General features: G+C 35.9%; 1 protein-coding gene across 1 annotated transcript in view; it reads left to right on the forward strand.

Annotated features, from left to right (window-relative positions):
- RNF180 (ring finger protein 180) overlaps window positions 1–20,385 on the forward strand; it is a 126,685-nt gene that overhangs the window by 62,134 nt on the left and 44,166 nt on the right. Inside the window, exon 5 of the mRNA XM_012784053.3 lies at window positions 12,996–13,221. Coding sequence (XP_012639507.2) covers window positions 12,996–13,221 — 226 coding nt within the window. The remainder of the gene's footprint in view (window positions 1–12,995; window positions 13,222–20,385) is intronic.

Genomic DNA, 20,385 nt, shown 5'->3' on the forward strand with positions numbered 1-20,385 from the left:
CAGAACCCCACACCTCCTGCCACGATCTTGCACCAACTTCAGGCAGGTGCCTGTCTGCGTGGGTGTGGAGGTCAGTGGGGAATCAAGAAGATCTCCTGTAGGTCTAATCACACTTAACTTGCTGGCCTGGCAGGTGCAGCTGTCCCACACCCTATTCTCTATTGTTTGTTTTCCACTATCCAGAGTTCGACATCCTATCTCCCGTTCACCTTTTTTTCTTCCTGTTTTGTGTGATTCTACGCTGATTCTCTGCCGATTCACAACACTGTTCTTGCGGAGGAGCAATCCACTCGTGTGTAGGAGACTGAGATTTATGCCTCTTTCTCTGGGAGCAGGAATCCAGGAGGTTTCCTTTACTCCACCAATTTTCTTCCCTCGAAAGTAAACCTTTAAATGAGGGACTGGTATATATACACAGATACATAAATAGAACTAGGTTCAAATTTTAACTTAATTTTACCAAGCACTGTCTTGTAAACAATTTTCAGTGAAAGCAAAATATATTATTTTTTTCAGCTGATAGTTTGAAAGTAGAATTATACAAAAAGGTATATTTTTAAAACAATAAATAGATCACACCTGAGTATATAAACAACATACCATCAGTGGACTAGATTCAGGAATTTCTAGACAGTAGAAAATAATTGGATTTGCATTTATTTAGAAAATGAAGTAAACTGATTCTTTTTAAGGTCCAAGAGAAAAACTGATGTGGTATTGGAAGCAGTTCTCATCAGAGAACTGAAGTAATTTCAAGATCAAAAATCAATTAGGAGAAACCTTAAACATAATTGCTAAGTGAAAGAAACCAGTCTTAAAAGGCTATGTATTGTAATGATTCTGACTATATATTCTGGAAACAGAAAACTATGTACAGACAGTAAAAGGATCTGTGCTTGATAGAGGCTGAAGAGGAGGAGAAGAGGGATGAATAAGTGGAACATAATGGATTTTTAGGGCAGGGAAACTATTTTATATGATACTGTAATTGTGGGTACATGAAATTATGCATTTGTCAAAACACATAATTATACAACACAAAGTGTGAGCCCTAATGTATGGACTTTAGTTACTAATAATGTATCAATATTGATTCATCAATTATAACAAATGTACCACACTAATGCAAAATATTAATAGGTGGAAATGTGTGTATGGAGGGGATATATGGAAAATCTCTGTACAGTTTTTCTGTAAACCTAAAATTCTTTAATAAAGAAGTTTGTGCCTATAAAAAGGTCACCTAAAGGTTGAGTCCTTGGTAACATGCTAGGAGGCACACACTGCATGCAACAAAGGATCCTAACCATATTTTGGATGATAAAGATTCTTTGTTTTATTTAAAAAATAAAAATAAAGGAGTCCATGCCCCTTAAATGCAATCAATGCGTGGCCCTACACTGGGGAAAAAATAATTTCTGTAAAAGACATCATTGTGAACATTGGTGAAGTTTGAGGTACTATTGATAATACTATTGTTTAATGTTTAATTTCCTGATTCTGATCATTATACTATGATTATATCAATGAGAGAGAGAGTAAACATAAATGAGAAGAGAATATTCTAAAGCCAAATGTTAGCAGTTGATGAACCTGGGTAAAAGGTAGGATCCTTTGAACTATTGTTTTGTGTTTTGTTCTTTTTCCATAAGTTTGAAATTACTTAAAAATGCAAATTTTTAAAGTCTAAAGTCTTCTTGCTTCCTGTGGGTGGGTTCGCTGAGGTCATGAGTGCATCATGTTCCCTGTGAGCAATGCAGAGTATGTGATTTGAATAGAGGAGAGTTCTGTGAAGTTGAGGAAGAAGTGATTCCTTTTATAGAATAGTGAGGAGTAGCATAAAGCTAGAGTCAGCACTCAGGCCAGATGCCTGGGGATTTTTATTACTGAAACAAAATAACAGCAGTCAGAGCAAAACAATTATTTATGTACAATGGAATCGTTATTTTTACAGGAGTTTGCAGGAGCGATAAGATCTAAAACAGTGGGACTTTGGGGGACTGCATATTTATTAAAATGGTCTCAACACTGGTTTAAAAAATCAGTTAGATAGCAGGAATGTGGGTAGTGGTATGAACCACTAGTTTTCAAAGTGTCCCTGGATCAACAGCATCAGAATCACCAGAAAATTGTTAACCCTTTGCACTCACTTGCTTTTTTTCTCGATTCCTTTATTCTGCTAGGGATTTAATTTTTTAAATACCCCAGATTTTGCAAAGCATGGCAGTAGAATAAAAAACTGGAGTTTCTTTTCATACAAATTTATTTGTATTTTTTTATATTTCAAATTATTGATACATTCAAAGAGTAATTTTAATCTCTGTAATTTTTGCTAACCGTGTCGAGTCACATTCGACATTAGAGTGCAAAGGGTTAAAAATGCAAATTCTTAGACCCACTCCAGACCTACTGAATCACAAACTCTGGGGGTAGGCCCAGCAATATATGGTTTAACAATCTCTCCAGTTGATTCTGATAGGCAGTAAGTTTTAAAGCCACACATGTGAACATTATGATAATTGATTACTTAGATTGCCTGTTGAATAGTTGGGCTACTCCTGCTCCTGCCCTTTCACCTTCCCACATAAAGAATTGGCATTTAACCTCGGATAACACCTTGGGAACTGCTTCCTAAATTAATTCAAGGACGTGCCTGGTTTGTGGAGTGGGAGGGAGAAGCAAAGCAGAGTTTAGAAATAGAATGATGGTAGGTATGGAAAAGCAATTCTCGTGAGTGAAATAAAGTAAGTTCACATGATAGGAAAATGTTCTATATCTTAGCAATTGTGAAAATCCTCAACCTGTATGCCTGCTTCCCACTCATGTACCCAAAAGGTGGATTTTTCTTGATATTTTGACCATTTAGATTGGCTTTGCAATCAACTCCCCTATTCATAGTAGTGGTCTCTTGCAGAAACAGACCTACACAATTAGTGCCAACTGCCTATAGTAATAAACCTAATCCTTTGTCTAGAAAAATAAACCAAATATTGTCAGACTTTTGAGAAATCAAAATAATGTAAAAGATAAACAGAAAAACTGATCCAAGGGAAAAGAGACACATACAGAAAACAAAAGATGTTACAAAAGTTCTAATTACTATCCTAAGATTTAAAAAAAAAATTATATCTTGAGAGAAAGAATAGCCTATCATAAAAGAAGCAATCAGAGGAAAAGAACTCATACGAATGAAAAACATGATTGTTAAAATTTTAAAAAGTAGTATGAGGGTTCTTTAACAGAATGGGGCAAAACATAAGTCTAAAAAGCAAGCTTCTGAAGACGTACATTTTATGTTATATTCACTACTTTATCACTAGTACCTGGTATGTGTCCAATCCTTTAGTTACTCAGTGAATATGTGTTGAATCTAAGACTGGATCATTTTGTACTATGGAAGATAAACTTGAGAATTTCTCTTAGAATATAGTATAACTTAAAGAGATGGAAAATAAAAACAAAATTAAACCATTAAAGAGATAAAATTTGTGTTTATTGAGAATTATGAAAATAGGAGCAAAGAGCATAGCAGTGATTAGAGGAAAAAAATGAAACCTGTATTGCAGAAAAAACTTGAGTCTTCAGATTGAAAGGGACAACTAGTGCTGAAAAGGAAAACCTACAGACACATATCTAGTGAAATTTTTCAAATCCAGGGATAAAGAGAATGTTGTAAAGACTTTCAACAAGAAAAGAAACAAAAATAAGGTTGATGTAGGACTTTTCATAGGCAGTAGTATATGTTACAAAACAGTGCATCAATATCTTCAAAGTTTTAAGTGAAATTATTTTTAATCTAGAATTTTATAGTCAAGTAAAATTAAAATGTGAAGACACAGCCTCAAATATGAAAGAACATAAAAAGTTTACTACCTACACACATTTTCTGAAAAAAAATTCTCAAGGACACACTACAGTATAACAAAAAATGAATTCAAGAGAAAGAGGACAATAAGAGATACAAGAAAGCAGTGTTAAATAAGCTGAATAAAAATAAGGAGAAGAATAAAATAGTTAAAACTAAATTTGGATTAATTCAATTTTAAAGAAGCTATTCCTAACAAAGTAGAGGCATAGCGCAATCTTTGTGTTTGGGGGTTGAGAGTAAAATGTATTCTACCATTTTTAGAAGGGAGAGATTATAGATACTGAACTTTAACTATTTTTGTTAAAATTTGATATTAATCTTTAGAAGAATATACATTGGATATAGTAACAGCATTAAAGACTTATATAGCGTGTTTTATATTATGGGCACTATGAATATATAAACTCATTTAATGCTTATACCTCTATGTATGCCCACTTTCCAAATGAGGAAAGTGCCACCTGGGGAGTTAATGGCTTGCATAAAGTCACAAAGGCATTAGGGGCAGAACCCAGACAGATTGGCTCAGGAGTCAGTGCCTCTTAACCACTGCATTACTCTTTCTTCTTGAAAAAAATAACTTGAAGAGATGTCTTAGTTTGTTTTCTGCCACTGTAAGAATACCACAGACTGGGCAATTTATTTAAAGAAAGAAAATGGAAGTTTACTTGGTTCATGATTCCGGAGGCAGGGAAGTTTAAGAGCATGGCACCAACCTCTGGTGAGGGTCATCCATGGCAGAAGAAAGAAGTGAGCTTCTGAGACAGAGAAAACCAGGCCAAACTCATCATTTTATATAGAAACCACTATAGCAATAATTTAATTAATCCATTCATGAGGTCAGGGCCCTCATGACCTAATCACCTCTTAAAAGTCCCACCTCTTAATACTGTTGGATTAAGTGTCCAATACATGAACTTTTTCATGTCATATTCAGATTATAGCAAGGAAGAAGGTCAAACCTAACAGTAATCATAATAATTGCAAATGAGTTAAATGTCACTGCTGCTTTATTTTTAATGTTAATACTCAGTCTTTAATTGTATCTTAAGCTTTAGAAAATCAGTAAAAATTATTTGCTCTGTACTATTTATAACTTTATTATTTCTTGAGAAAGGAGCCTCAGAGATTAAGTGTATTTGGTTGAATATGTAGGATAATTTCCTTGGGGTTAAAAATAGGCAGCTGGGCACCTATTCATTTGCTGATTATGATAAAGATGACTTGCTATTTCTAACTTCGTTGTAGGTCCTGTATAAATCTGCCTCTCTCTTTTAACATACATTGATATCATCTTCAGTTATTGTCTATTGAACATTTAGTATTTCTCAAGACTTTTTGAAGTACCTTAATTTACTTAAGAATGTGACAGTAAAGACAGTAAAGTGTTGTTCTAGATCCAGGCTGGCTGTGTTGAAATCCCAGCTTCACCGCTAGTAGTTTGAGCAAGTGAGATTTCTATATATATTCCTTTTGATCTGAAAACTGATAACAGTATCTATTTTATAGAGGTTTTATGTTAAGGAGATGAGTTAGAAATAAGATGATGAACGCTGTGCATACTAAGCTCCAAAGTATTTGGTAGGGAACACAAAATAAATGTTTAGCTCTATGGTGAATATACTGTTATAAGAATGAGCATGTTATGTTGTATTTTATAAGCTATTTTAGTCACAGTCTGTTTTCCCGTAATATCCATTTGCTTTTAAATCTAATCATGAGAACTATATGGTAAAAATTTATGCTTTCTCTCACATAAATGCTTGAACATGCTTATCTTGTCTCTTAATGTTTTTCTGAATGCCTATCCTCAGTCTTTTAACCATACTTCAGGAGATAGCTTCAAGACTTGTGTTGCTCTGGCATTCAGAATGTTTCTATGAATAACTCTGGTTTGTGTCTCTTAAAGTAGCTTTGAAGTCTGTATCCTTCAAAGAGCACACATTGTATGATGTGATTATCATACAATGGTAGGCATGTAAATCCACACTATACTGCAGTTCAGGTTTCTTTTGTTTTTTAAGCATACATATCGCATATTGAGCTCATCAGTTAAAATCCCTAGGTCGTCTTTACATGAATTGTTTCCAGCTAAGGTTCCTTCTATGATGCAGTCTATTCAGGACATATAAGGGTCTAGTTTCATTCTTCTGCATGTGAATATCCAGTTTTCCCAGCACCATTTATTGAAGAGACTATTCTTTCCCCACCATATGTTCTTTAGCACCTTTGTCAAAGATTTATGTGTCTGTTTTGATGCCAGTACCATGTTTTTTTGGTTACCACAGCTCTGTTTGAAGTCAGTTAAGGTGATTCCTCCAGTTTTGTTCTTTTTGTGCAGGATGGCTTTGGCTATTCCAGATCTTTGTGGTTCCGTGTAAATTTTAGCATTCTATTTCTGTGAAGAATGTCATTGGTATTTTGATGGGGATTACATTAAATCTGTAGAGTGCTTTGGGTAGTAGGACATTGTAACAATATTGATTCTTCCAATCCATGAGCATGGAATATCTTTTCTTTTTGTGTGTGTGTCCTCTTCAACTTTCATCAGTGTTTTATTTTTTTCAGTATAGAGATCTTTCAACTTGCTTGGTTAACTTTATTCCTGGGCATTTTATTTGTAGCTTTTGTAAATGGGATTACTTTCTTGCTTTTTTTTTTCAAGATTGTTTACTATTGGCATTTGGAAATGTGTGATTCATTTTGGCATGTTGATTTTGTATCCTACAATATTACTGAATTTATCAGTTCTAATAGATTTTGGGTGGAGTCCTTAGGTTTCTCTAGATATAAAATCGTATCTGCAAAAGAGAATAATTGGACTTTTTTCCTTTCTAATTTGAATGCCCTTATTTTTTTCTCTTGTCTGATTGCTCAAGCTAGAACTTCTAGGACTATGGAAGAAAATATTTGCAAACTACCCATCTTACAAGGGATTCATACTTACAAGCTCCTTAGAATACATAAGGAGCTCCAACTACTCAATAGGAAAAAATAAAATATATGATCTGATAAAAAATGGGCAAAGGATCTGAATAGATATATCTCAAAAGAAGACATACAGATGGCCAACAGGTATATGAAAAAATGCTTGGTGTTATTAGTCATCATAGAAATTCAAATCAAAACTACAGTATGATATCATGTCACCCCAGTTATTAAGAAAATGGCTTTTGTCAAAAAGACAGGCCGTAACAAATGCTGGCAACGTTGTGAAGAAAGGCAAACTATCCTACACTGTTGGTGGGAATGTAAATTAGTGCAACCACTACACACAACAGTATGGAGGTAACTAAAAATAGAACTATCATATAACCTACCAGTCCCACTGCTGGGCATATATTCCAAAGGATGATAATTCAGTATATTGAAAACATATCTGCACTCCCATGTTTATTGCAGTGCTATTCACAATAGGCAACATTTGGAATCATGTCCATAAACAGATGAATGGATAAAGAAATCATGGTACATAAACACAGTGAAATATTATATAGTCACAAATAAGAATTAAATCCTGCCATTTACAACATGGATGGAATTGAACAACATGTTAAGCAAAATAAACCAAGCACAGAAAGATCTCACATGTTCTCACTCTTATGTGGGAGCCTAAGTATTAAAAACAACTAATCTCATGGAGACAGAGAGTAGAAAGATGGTTATGAAAAGCTGGGATGGGTAGTGGGGACAGATAAAGTGGGGACAGTTAATTGGTGCAAACATATAGTTAGAATGAACAATATTTGATAGCACAACAATGTGACTATAATCAATAATAAATTATTCAAAATAAAGAGAATTAGAATGTTCCTAACACATAGATATGATAAATGCCTAAAGTGTTACCTCAATTACCCTTATTTGATTAATTCACATTGTATACCTATATCAACTTTTTAAAATTAAATAGACTGAAAAAAAATTAAAAATAAAACAATAATCATAGAGGTTTGTGTTATTCCTGTTTTTTTGGATTGCTTCATTTAGCTCAAATAATAGATGAATAATTCCAGCCTTACTTTCTATTTTCAAACTTCCACGATTAAGTTTATTTTCAAAATACTGTATTATGAAATAAATATTTCATTTTTTAGTGTAGTCATTTTTGTTGTACATATAAGTATAAAATTCCATCTTAGAAATAAAATTCTGCACAAATATTTGGGCCACAATTTGGTAATAGTATAAGAAGTTCCTCAAATTATCCTTTTTTTATGACATGGGCTTCTTAGAGGTTAATTAGTTCAAATCTCAAGGCAAAATCCTGAGGGTCTAATAGAAACAGAATAAGCTCACACTCTGAAGTAAAATTTAGGTAAACAAGCATGTAGGTCCAAAGGTGTTTTTTTTATCTGGGGCACCCAGTTCAGTACTAATTATCCCCACTTTTAGCTATAATTTGTCAAATGTATTTTAAGTTCAGAAGGGAATAGGCATGTCAATAATGAGTAAAAATTACTGATCTTGTTGCCTTTCCAGATTTTTCTTCATTGTTCAACTCATAGCTATAAGCTTTCTGTTCGTGAGGGACATTTATTTTCTATCTGTGTTAAAAATCTCATATAACATATGCAAAGTTTAAGAATGATTATCTAGCTTTAAATATCCAGAAGTTCCACAAGAATACTGAAGAACATTTAACAGAGGTACTCACAAGAGGATGTAAATCAATACAGTATTGTGTAAGCTGAACCTATGATCATTTTAAGGATGAGAGCACCCATAATCAGGATGCACTGAGTGGTAACATCCAACTTTAGAACCTATCTACTAATTTATGCATTCATTCATTCATTCAGCAAAGATACACACACACACACAAGTATATATGAGACACTCCCTTTATGCATCTTAACATTCTATTGAGGGAGAAAGAAAAATAGACAAATAAAAATAAGACCTATAAAGGAAATAAGTGAGTAGTGACAGAGAATAACATGGGGAATAGATAAAATGGCCAGTGAAATTCTCTTTGGGAAGTTGATAGTTAAGCTAAGCTTTTAAGGATGAATTGCAAAGCTAGCCATGTGTAGGAAAGGATATGTCAGGGAAGTTTTATGTAATAAATCACTCTAAAATTTAGTTGCTTTAAAAGAATACCTTCATCTACTTACACTTTTCTGAGTTGGCAATTTGGGCTGGGTTCAGTGATAACGTATCTCTCTCTGTTCCATGTAGGGTCATCTGGGCTCACTTGTACATTTGTAGTCAGCTAACAATTATTGGCTCACACATGTACATGGTGGTTGGCTTGTTATCAGCAGTCACAATGGAGGTAATTGGACCATGTGTCACTTATCATCCAGCAGGCCTGCCTAGCCTTATTTTCATGGTAATGGACTCAGAGTTACCAAGAACAGCAAGGGAGGGCCATTCCCAATGCATAAGCATTTTTGAAATCGGATTGTATCATGTTTGTTAATGACCCATTGGCCAAAGCAAGTCACATGGCAGATCCGAAAGTCAGAGGATGAAAAAATAATCTCTCCATCTTGATGAAATGCATAGGGGCATGTACATACAAAGAGGAAGAATTTTATCTATTAATATTTTGTAATCCACCACATGCAGTAAGAGCTTTTTAGGAAGACAAAAGCATTATGTCTCAAGAACCTAAGGCAGGAAAGTATTTGGTGTGTGTGTTGAGCTGGAAGATGATCAATGAATGGAAAGTAGCTCAATAGGGGGGGTAACAAGGTAGGCTGGACCTTACAGTGTCCTGTAGATCATTGTAAGGAGTCTGATCTTTTCAAGTGTAAAAAGAAACCATTAAGCAAATGGGAAAGAAGAGATCCTGGTCTACCTAGGAAATGCTGCTGAGAGATTGAGGAAGATTGGTCAGGAAAGTATCTTGGATTTGGCTATAGCAGAGGTTGTTAGTGACTTGTATAAGAGCAGTTTCTGTTGTTCTCTATGAACAACAGAAGCCATGTTAAAGTGAGTTGAAGAGTGGATAGGAGGTAAGGAAGCAGAAATCATATGTAATATGGTCAAGTCTCTTGTGAAGTTTTGCTATGAAATGGAAGAGAAGAATGTAACATGAGCTGGTAAGGTTATTTTTACATGCTTATTAATTTGTTTTGGCATAAGAGCTTGCATGTCATATATACTAATAGGAATGGGCTAGTTGAGAAAAGGAAGAGAAGTAGTAAAGAGAAAATATTGACTCAAATATAAGTAGACTTCTACCAAGAAATTAAAAAAAAAAACTTTTTAATAAACAAAGAAGTAAACCAGGCTTGTGTATTTAAAATCTCTATATTGTAAAGATTTCTAGTTATTCCTAAATTTATCTGTGGGTTCAATGCAGTTCCAATGAAAATTCCAACTTTTTAAAAAAGAACGAAGTAATTCTAAATTTTAAATAGTCGTGGAAAAGCCAAGAATAGCCAAGACACTATTGAAGAATAATAATATGAAGGGACTTCCAGATATTGAGGCTTATTGTAAAGCTACAAGAGATTGTGATTATGACATAGGAATAGATAGTAAATTAATGGAACAATAAAAATCCCAGATGCAGACCCATGCATGTATGGTCTCTTAATGACAAAGTGGCACTTCAAAGCAATGTAGGAAAGGAAAGTCTTTGCAATAAATAACTGGGCCAATTAATAACTATAAAAAATAAAAATTAAATTTACCCATAAGGTATACCATATATGAAAGTCAGTTTCAGGGGAATCATAGGATTATGAAATATCATGAAATGCAAAATAGTGCTATATTAATGACCTTTGGAAAGGGTAAGAGTTTTTAAATAAGACACAAAAAGTAGTAACTATGAAGAAAAAATGTGAATATATAAACTGCTTTAAAATTAAGAACTTCATTTTATCAAAGCACATCATGAAAAAAGTGAAAAAGCAAATAAGAGAAAAGGAAAAAAATATAACACATCTAACCAATAATAACAAATAACTAGATTAAGTAAAAATGCCTACATGTCTATAAGAAAAATCAGACAACCCAATTAAAAATAAAGTCCTCCCCAAGAGAGCAATTCCCAACAGGTGGCAGAAAGAAGATGGCAGAGGAGAAGCAAATCCATCTGGAAAAATCAAATAATAGTTTATTCAGCAGTCAAAAGTCCTCCTTTATGGGTGCTGCTGTAACAAAAGTACCACAGACTGGGTAATTTATAGGAACGGAAATTCATTTCTTACAGTTCTGGAGCCTGAGAAGTCCAAGTCAGGGCCCTAAGAGGTTTGGAATATAGTAAAGGCCCAGTCTCTACTTCCAAGTTGGCACCTTGAACACGGCTTCCTTGGAGTGGACAAAGGCCATGTCCTTACATGGTGGAAGAGCAAAACAGATGAAGGCTGTTCCTTCCAGCCCTTGTATAAGTTGCTTATATAACACTGTGCCCTCATGATTTAATCACCCTCTAAAAGTATCACTTCTTAATACTGTTTGGCTGGGGGTTAAATTGTAACGTAAATTTTGGAGGGGACACAAACATTCAAACCATAGCAGAAGGTTTTTCTGTGTTCTCAAAGTTCTGTTGCCTCATTTATATAACTTTTACATTTCATGTAACTTACAAATATTTATTAAACTCAAGGCTTCTTCAAATATTAATCACTGATCTCCATTTTTATAAACATCAAAGTGAGGAGGAAAGAAATACATCCTGTAGACTCCCATTATGTCTCACTGGACTGAGTCCAGGCCTGGTTTGAGGAAAATGTTCAAGACTTTAGCATAACTACAGAGCCTGTGGGGAAGCAGGAGAAGGGAAGTGAGGAGGAGTATCGCATAGCTAACATTTATTGAATATTTACTACATGCCAGGTACTGTACTAAACACTTGGATTACCTCATTCCATTCTTATAACTACTGCACAGATGAGGAAATTGTGAGGTTGAATAGCAGGAATTCTGCTAACAGACTTTGTGCTACTAACCTCTGAGCTTCCCAGTTCCTAACTATAGTAAGTCCTCAAAGTTCTCACCAATAGTTTCTTGGAAACTATGACTTTAAGCGAAATGACATATAATGAAACCATAGGCTAATTAATAATTCCCGTGGCCTATTTCTAGTCACAAAAACATCACCAAACTTCTAAATAACACTTCTGATATTAAACATTAAAATAAATGACAGCTGTATACACATTTTAAAAAGATTAATAAAAACACGATAATTATTCACCCATTTATTCCAGGTAAGGATGGGGAATGGCTGGAGCCTCTCCCTGCAGCTCTGGACAAGACACCATCCCATCACAGGGATGGTGTCTTGTCCAGACAAGGGTGTGAGTGTCTGGACACCCACTCAGAGTGGGATCGTGTGGACACACCAATTTATCTAACAGGCATATCTTGGGATGTGGGAGGAAGCCGGAGTACCCGGAAGAAAACCACGTAGACATGGGGAGAACATGCAAGCTCCACACAGACCGTGGCCCCAGCTAGGAGGCGATTTTTTTCTCATCAACATTATAACGACATGGCATTGAATAAAATTATGTTATTCGAGGACCTGCTGTACCTTTTCTTTAATGCTTCCATTTGGAGAGTGAAGAGGCTTATCAGGCTTCCCAGCTGCATGGCTAAGCCCATAGTTACCCCAGGTTTCTTCACCATGCCTACCTCCTAACAACTCTAGGCTTTGCATCTTTCTTGGCTTTGAGGTCCTGGAAGCTGCAAAGTATAGAGGAGAGAATGCTTCATGCACAGTATGAGGATAAGGTATGACGGCCTCCTGCTTTTACTTATCATGTGTAGATGCCAGTATTAAGGCTCTGTAACTTGGTGACAATCAGTTTATTAGCTGTAGTAGAGGTGAAACAGAAGAAGAATCTATATTCCTGCGACTGGTACACCTAACACTTAAATAGCACTGGTTAAGTGGAGACACAGGCATACTTAATATGCTTTGGTATATTTTAGCATTTAGCAATATGTAAAAATACTAAAAAGAATAAATAGACTTTTGGGTTTTTCATGTATTTTTCAGTTTCTTCTCACTTTGAAAGGCAGCATTTCTGTCACTATGTCACAGAAAAAAATGATATATGCTTCTCATAACTATTTTCATTCATTTTAACAAAATCTAAAGTCAATCTCAAGGAAACCAATCTCATACTGAACTAAGAAAAATTGTTTTTATGTTTTGCAGACTTTGAATAATGAGATGAGTACAGATGATGACAATGAATATGCAGAAGAAAAGGATAGCTACATCTGTGCAGTGTGTTTGGATGTTTATTTCAACCCTTACATGTGTTACCCTTGCCACCACATCTTCTGTGAGCCCTGCTTACGGACTCTGGCCAAAGACAATCCTGCAAGCACTCCTTGCCCATTATGTCGGACAATTATTTCTAGAGTCTTTTTCCAGACAGGTAACTGTTCTCTTTCACTAACATGATTGTCTGATTATTCTGACTGCCTCTTTGTTCTAGTTCTAAGATACTTTATAAATTATAAAAAAGTTATTGAAAATCATATACAGCATAATTTGTTAGACTCCACTTTATCAAACAGTGCTTATATACCTGAAAACTGTTAAAATCATAGAATTATAGATGAGAATAAATCCTCATCTCTAATCTCCTACTATACACTCAGATCCTGTCTAAAACATCATAACTAGTTGTTGTACAGTCTTTACTTGAACATCTCCATTGTCAAGGAAATTCCATTTGAGGTATTGATTATTTATTCCTCACATCTGCCTTCTACTACTACTCATTTTTCAGTCCTTGTTATTTTCTCTGGAGTCACAGAGAATAGATCTGTAAATGTCTGAGGACAATTATTACATCTTACCCCCAGCCTCCAAATCTGAATTTTCTTAATGTTTTTGACGTCTTTCTTTTTAAACAAGAAAAAAGTAAAATTGAGCAAGGATTTGTTGGCTTAATTGTCATACAAAGATGGCATATAACACAATATTTAAAACATTAATGGAGACATTAAAAACTAATGAATGTGGAACATAGAGAACTAAGGAAAAGGGGTAGAATGATGGAGTGCGCTACTGTATGCTAAATGTTAGAGGGAAATTTCCTATCTTCACATTCTCATCTCAGCCATAGAGTAGCCAAATGAGAATTCAAAGTGTGAACTTCATTGGTAGTAAAACTGTATAGGGTACACAGCACATTTTCCTTCTCTGAAAGAAATCCAAGGACCTACCTGCATGGAAGAATCAGATTATTAAAGTAAGCTTTGAGTGTTCTAACCTAACCAGCTGCATGAAGACTTGCAAACTACCTTACAGGCTCAGTAATCAAGTGATGAAGAGAATGACACCTCTCTGATCTGCCTAGTGCATGTAGACTACCACACAAAATCACTGCACTGAGCTTAGGCAGATCAAGAGAGAAAAGGACATGCCGAACACAGTTGTAATTCTACCCAGTACAGGAATGTGGTCAGGACACCAGGCTGTCATCAGTCTCACCAGGCACTTCAGTTATTCCTCCTTTCCCGAGCAAGTAAAGGGTGGAGAACGGAAAGGAAGCACTTCCATGAGAAGGCAGAAGCTTATTAGACACTATTCTGTTCTGGCCTATGGCTAGACATTGAAGTAGGAGACAAAGGTTCTTTTCTAATACCAGATCCCTTGTTGAGGTGACCAAAAGGAGGAGCACCAATGACACTTCTTTTTCAGTGTGATCTCTGGTCAGCTCTGCAAGCAAACATTTCCTAAAAGCTTACTTTGATAGGTAGCACCGAGGTGGTAGACATGGTGCTTTAACAGATGCTGTCCCTGACTTCTGTGATCTTTTTTAACAATGGTCGGGATTATAAAATTTATTTCCATCACATTTTATGATTCAAGTCTCTCTTGGTTCATTTATCAAAACAACAATTTCATATTTTCCTTTATTTTAAAAATGAATGCTTCTAAAATCATACTGGGAATACTTATAGTCTCTTCCAGTATAGACTATATTTGGGTGTATACTGTCATTTAGAGACTCATAATAAAAATGGAAATATCCTACTTAATTATTTATACCCTTGGCTGGGCACAGTGGCTCACACCTATAATTCCAGCACTTTGGGAGACCAAAGCAGGAGGATTGCTTGAGGCCAGGAGGTTGAGACCAGCCAGGACAACATAGCAAGACCCCATCTCTACACAAAAATAAAAATTAGCTAGGCATGGTGGAGTGCATCTGTAATCCTAGCTACTCGGGAGACTGAGGCAGGAGGATGGCTAATGCCCAGAAGTTCAAGGCTACAGTGAATTGTGATGTGCCACTGCACCTCCAGCCTGGGTGACAGAGACTCTGTCTATAAATTAATGAATTAAAATTTATACCCTCGAAAGGATTTGAGATAATTTATAGAATACATATAATGAAATAGTAGGACAGGGAATTATAAATTGAAATGGAATATAAAGACCAGGTGAGGGTAGAAGGATAGATATATAAGCCACATGGCCCTACATAGGAACTAAATCAAATGAAGTATTTGGTTTCAAATGTTCTAACTGCCTACAGAGAAGTTTCTGTAGAGCCGACGTGGGTTCCACAGGGATGATTAAGCCAGAACACCTGGAAACAGCTGCCTCCTTCTGACAGAGCACCTATCACACCCTTTCATGGAGTGTGGAGCTCACTCCTTTCCCTTTAGAAAGCTATAACAAGAGCTCCACTGAGGAAAGGTAGGACTAGCAGGTCTCTCCCTGAGCTGTCTAACTCTTCTAGGAGGAACCTACCCTTCCTGGAGGTGAGTCCCTGGCAAAACTACACTTCCCCTGCCAGGGCATTTCAGCAACCCTCAGCCATTCTGGAAGCCTAGCATGCAGAGGTTCAAGCTTCCTCTGCCACCTTTGCCACAGCCAGGCCAGGAAGGAAGTTGGGAACCTAGGTGTTTTTGTATGCCAAGAATAATAACTACCACCTCTGCTTAAGGAGGGCATAGTGAGCCATCCTCTCCCCTCCTGGAGCTGTCTCTTCTGGAGGAGCCTACCCTCCCCTGGAGGCAAGTCCCTAGCACAACTGCCCCTCCCCTGCAGGAGCACTTAAGCAATAGTCCCCAGCCATTCCAGGAACCCAGTACATAGAGGTTTGAACTTTTCTGACACCTCTCCCATGGCCAGGCCAGGAAGAGAGCTGGGAATCCAGATACTTTGGGGCATCCCAAGAACAAAAACTACCACCTCTGCTGAGGGAGAAAGGTATGAGTGGTTTGTAGACCCCACAGTTGCCTGCCTTTGCTAATCTCATCAAGTGAGAGCCGCCTGTCCTATGACAGGCTCACAGTGCATCCCACCCTTCTCCTGCCTGAGCATTCTTCCTGACTGGGAGATCATCCTACCCCTCTCTATCACAACCAGCAGGTGAACTCAGGGAGGTTTGAGGTTTGAGCCCAGCCTCAGGCTTGTCACCCAGGCACACCATCCAGAGGCCTGGGGACCAGGGATTACCTAACCTAGTCCACCACCAATGGCACCTGAACACTCTCCCAGGGTTCTGAGGTCCAACCCACCCAAATTTCCAGCAACACTACAATGGGTTCTTCTTGCACAAGCCAAATAATTCCCTGTCCTGGTATTTCATTATATGTATTCTATAAATTATCTCAAATCTTTTTGAGGGTATAAATTTTAATTAGTTAATTAATTTATAGACAGGGTCTCAGTCTGTCACCCAGGCTGGAGGTATAGTAGCACATCACAATTCACTGTAGCCTTGAACTTCTGGGCATTAGCCATCCTCCTGCCTCAGCCTCCCGAATAGCTTGTGTACCTCTCTCTCTTTACACTGAGCGGCAAGAGTTCCCGGAAGAGGAGAACAGGTGAACTGCAAAGCTGTCTGTTTTGAGCTGAGGGAAGCAGTTCCAGATGAGAAAGAACCAGCATGGTAACTCTGGCAATATGAAAAATAATGGGCTATTTCAACACCCCCAAAGGATCCCACTAGCTCTCCAGCAATGGACTCCAACCAAAAGGAAATTTTTGAAATGTCAGATATAGAATTCAAAATATAGATTACAAGCAAGCTCAATGAGATCGATGAGAAAGCTGAAAACCAACACAAAGTAACCAAATGATGATGATGATGAAAAAATTCACTAAAGAGATTATTTTTAAAGTAATGAAACTGCTTGAAATGAAAGAGTCATTTAGGGAATGGGGTTGGCTACCTGTTGCCTCAAGGCCAAATGTAGCCCTCCAGATCCCCAAGTGCAGCCCCTCGATAAAATCCAAACTTTCACAGAACAAATCCCTTTATTAAAAGCATTTGTTCTGTAAAATTTGGATTCAGTCAAAAGGCCGCAACTCAAGGATCCAGAAAGCCCACATATAGCCCCAAGGCCACAGGTTCCCCACCCCTGTAGGACTTTTGAATGAACCCAGACAGCCAAAAATAAAGAAAAAACAATCAAAAGCAATGAACAAAATCTTAGAGAAATATGAGAATATGTAAAACATCTAAACATAAGAATGATAGATATCTCTGATGGAGAAGAAAAAGCAAAAAGCATGGTAACTGTATTTGAGGTGATAATGGAGGAGAATTTCCCTGACCTTGCCAGATATTTAGACATCTAGGTATAAGAAGCTCAATGAACTCCTAGAAAGTTCATTGCAAAAAGGCATCACCAAGGCATATAGTCATCAGAGTAGGCAAAGTTAATGTGAAGGTGAAAATCCTATAAGCTATGATGAAAACATCAAGTAACTTACAAAGGAAAACCCATCAGACTCTTGGCAGATTTCTAAGGAGAAACTTTACAACCAAAAGGGATTGGGGTCCAATATTTAGTATTCATCAAAAGAATAACAGCCAGCTAAGAATTTTGTATCCTATAAAACTAAGTTTCATAAATAAAGGATAAATAAAGTATTTCCCAGACAAGCAAATGCTAAGGGAATCTGTGACAACCACACCAGCCTTTCAAGAAATGCTCAAATTCCCAGACCCAGAGGACCCAAAAAAAAAAAAAAAAAAAGAAATGCTCAAAGGAGTTTTAAGCATCAAAATGATAGGTCAGTACTTGTCAGTATAAAAACACCCCAATGTTTAAAAAAGAAAAAACTCACAGCTTTTATCATACAGTAGCACAAGGGAGAATACAAATTAACCAAATAACACAATGTCTGGACAGTATCTCACATATCAATTTTAACATTATATATAAATGGTCTAATTGTCCCACTTAAAAGATATAAATTGGTAGAATGAATGAAAAAACACAGCCAAAATATCTGGTGTTTTGAAGAGACCCACATAACCACAAAGATTCTCATAGACTCAAGGTAAAGGAGTGGAAGAACATATTCTAAGCAAATGCATACCAAAAACAAGGATAATAGCTATATTAATATCAGAAAAAAAACAAACCTCTATGGGAAGTAGTATGGAGATACCTCAAAGGACTAAATGTAGACCTACTCTGTGATCCTGCAATATCCATTATTGGATATTTACTCAAAGAGGAAAAAAAAGTCATTTTATCACAAAGACACTTGCACTAGAATCTTTATCCCAGCACAGTTCACAATCGCAAAGATATGGAATCAAACCAAGTTCCTATCATTACATAAGGGGATTAATAAAATATGGTATATGTATACCGTGAAGTACTGCTCAGCCATAAAAAAAAAAAATGGTGAACTCATACCTTTAGTAACAATCAGAAGAATAGTCTCAAGTTCCATTCAAAGTAGCTCGAGAATAGAAAATCAAGCACCACATGTACTCCCTATTAAATTGGAATTAATCGATCAACACTCATGTACATGTATGGTAGTAAAACTCAATGGAAATAAAGCAGAGGGGAGGAGGGAGGAAGGAATGGGTAAATATACAACTAATGGGTACAATGCACACTATGTCGGTGATAGACATACTTATAACTTTGACTGAAACTGTACAGAAGCTATTCATGTAACCAAAATGTTCACACCGCTATAATATTCTGAAATTTAAAAAAAAAGAGAAAGTAAAGTAAGTACAGTTACATGATTCTAGGTCCATGAAAAAAAAATTCCTCAGTGTAAGCAAAGGTTTTTCTGACACTTATCTTCAAAAAGATGCAATTTCTCCTCTAGGGCATGTTGAGATGGAGTAGGCAATGTCCTCAAAAATAATAGTTTTTACATTATTTCTTGTGATACTATTTGATAAAAGCTGAAGAAATGGACTATAAATTCAGGAGAGCAACATTTTTAGTAGCCAAAAAAATGTGGTCCAGTTTTTTTACAAAGATAACTTTCAAAATTGTATAATTTTATTATAGGAAAATCAGAAAATACAAATAAATATTATAAGCTCAAAATCATCCATATTCTTATCTATATTAAAGACATTTAGTGAATTGTCTTCCAGAATATTTCGTAAGTGCATATTTTTTTCTATTTTTACCAAAAAAATCAGATTATAATGTTCTTATGATTATATCATGCTCTACTTATCCAATATACTGTTATGAGACATTTAGTTTGTTTTTTAATATATAATTTATTTATTTACCGATATATGCGGATAGATATTTGAATACGTCACAGAGTATTTCCTTAGGATGAATCTCCAGAAGCAGAAATGCTAGTTAAAGCCTACATATTTTTAAGGGTACATATATATGCAAAATTACTATCCAAAATTATTGTAAGGAGCAGTGTATGAGGACTTGTCTCTACGGTCTTGACTGTCCTAATTTTTCTTTTTAACTCCCTGACTATAACGGTCTTTTTAAAAATATTTGATGTTAACTTCTGTCATATATGGCAAATAATATTTCATTTTTATCATTTTGTACTTTGTGGTATTTTCTGAATGTACAGAACTTCTATATTTTTATGTGGTCTCATAAAAATATAGTGACCTTTGCCTTTATAATTTCTGATTTCAATACCAATTTAGGTACTAAAAAGCTTCACTCACTATGGAATTATATAGACCTTCTCTTTATATTTATTTTAGGTTTCATTTTGTCTTGATTTCTCCACATTTAACTCCAATCCATTTATTGTGGTATATGATTTGGTAAAAAAAACATATATAAAGTACATTTTATTCCCATTCCTTAGCCATATATCCCAGCAACATTCATTTACCAATCCGTTCTTTCTATGCTGATTGGATTGTCTTCCTTTAAAAAATTATTATTAAAATATGTGTTTCTTGGCAGCCATTCTTTTTCATTCATCTTTCTATCTTGTCATATCCTATTACTTCACTCTTATAATTATTCTAGCATTTGTTTTTTTTTTTTTATTTCAGCATAATAAGGGGGTACAGATGTTAAGGTTACAAACATTGCTATTGCCTTCCCTCCCCTCTCGAGTCAGAGCTTCAAGCATGTCCATGCCCCCAATAATGCACAATGCACTTATAATGTATATATACAAATCCATCCCCTCCCCCCACCTGCCTGACACCCGATAAATGTATTTTGCGGGTTTTTTTGTTTGTTTTTATAACATTTTGGTTAGATTTTATCATTTTGCCTTTACTTAGCTAAAGTTAAAGGTATGCCCTACCCCTCCACACTGTTCGCCATCTCTTTCAGATGTGGGTCTATCCCCCTCCCCCCCGAAT

The sequence above is a fragment of the Microcebus murinus genome, chromosome 11, assembly GCF_040939455.1.
Source record: "Microcebus murinus isolate Inina chromosome 11, M.murinus_Inina_mat1.0, whole genome shotgun sequence".
NCBI classification, from domain to species: domain Eukaryota; kingdom Metazoa; phylum Chordata; class Mammalia; order Primates; family Cheirogaleidae; genus Microcebus; species Microcebus murinus.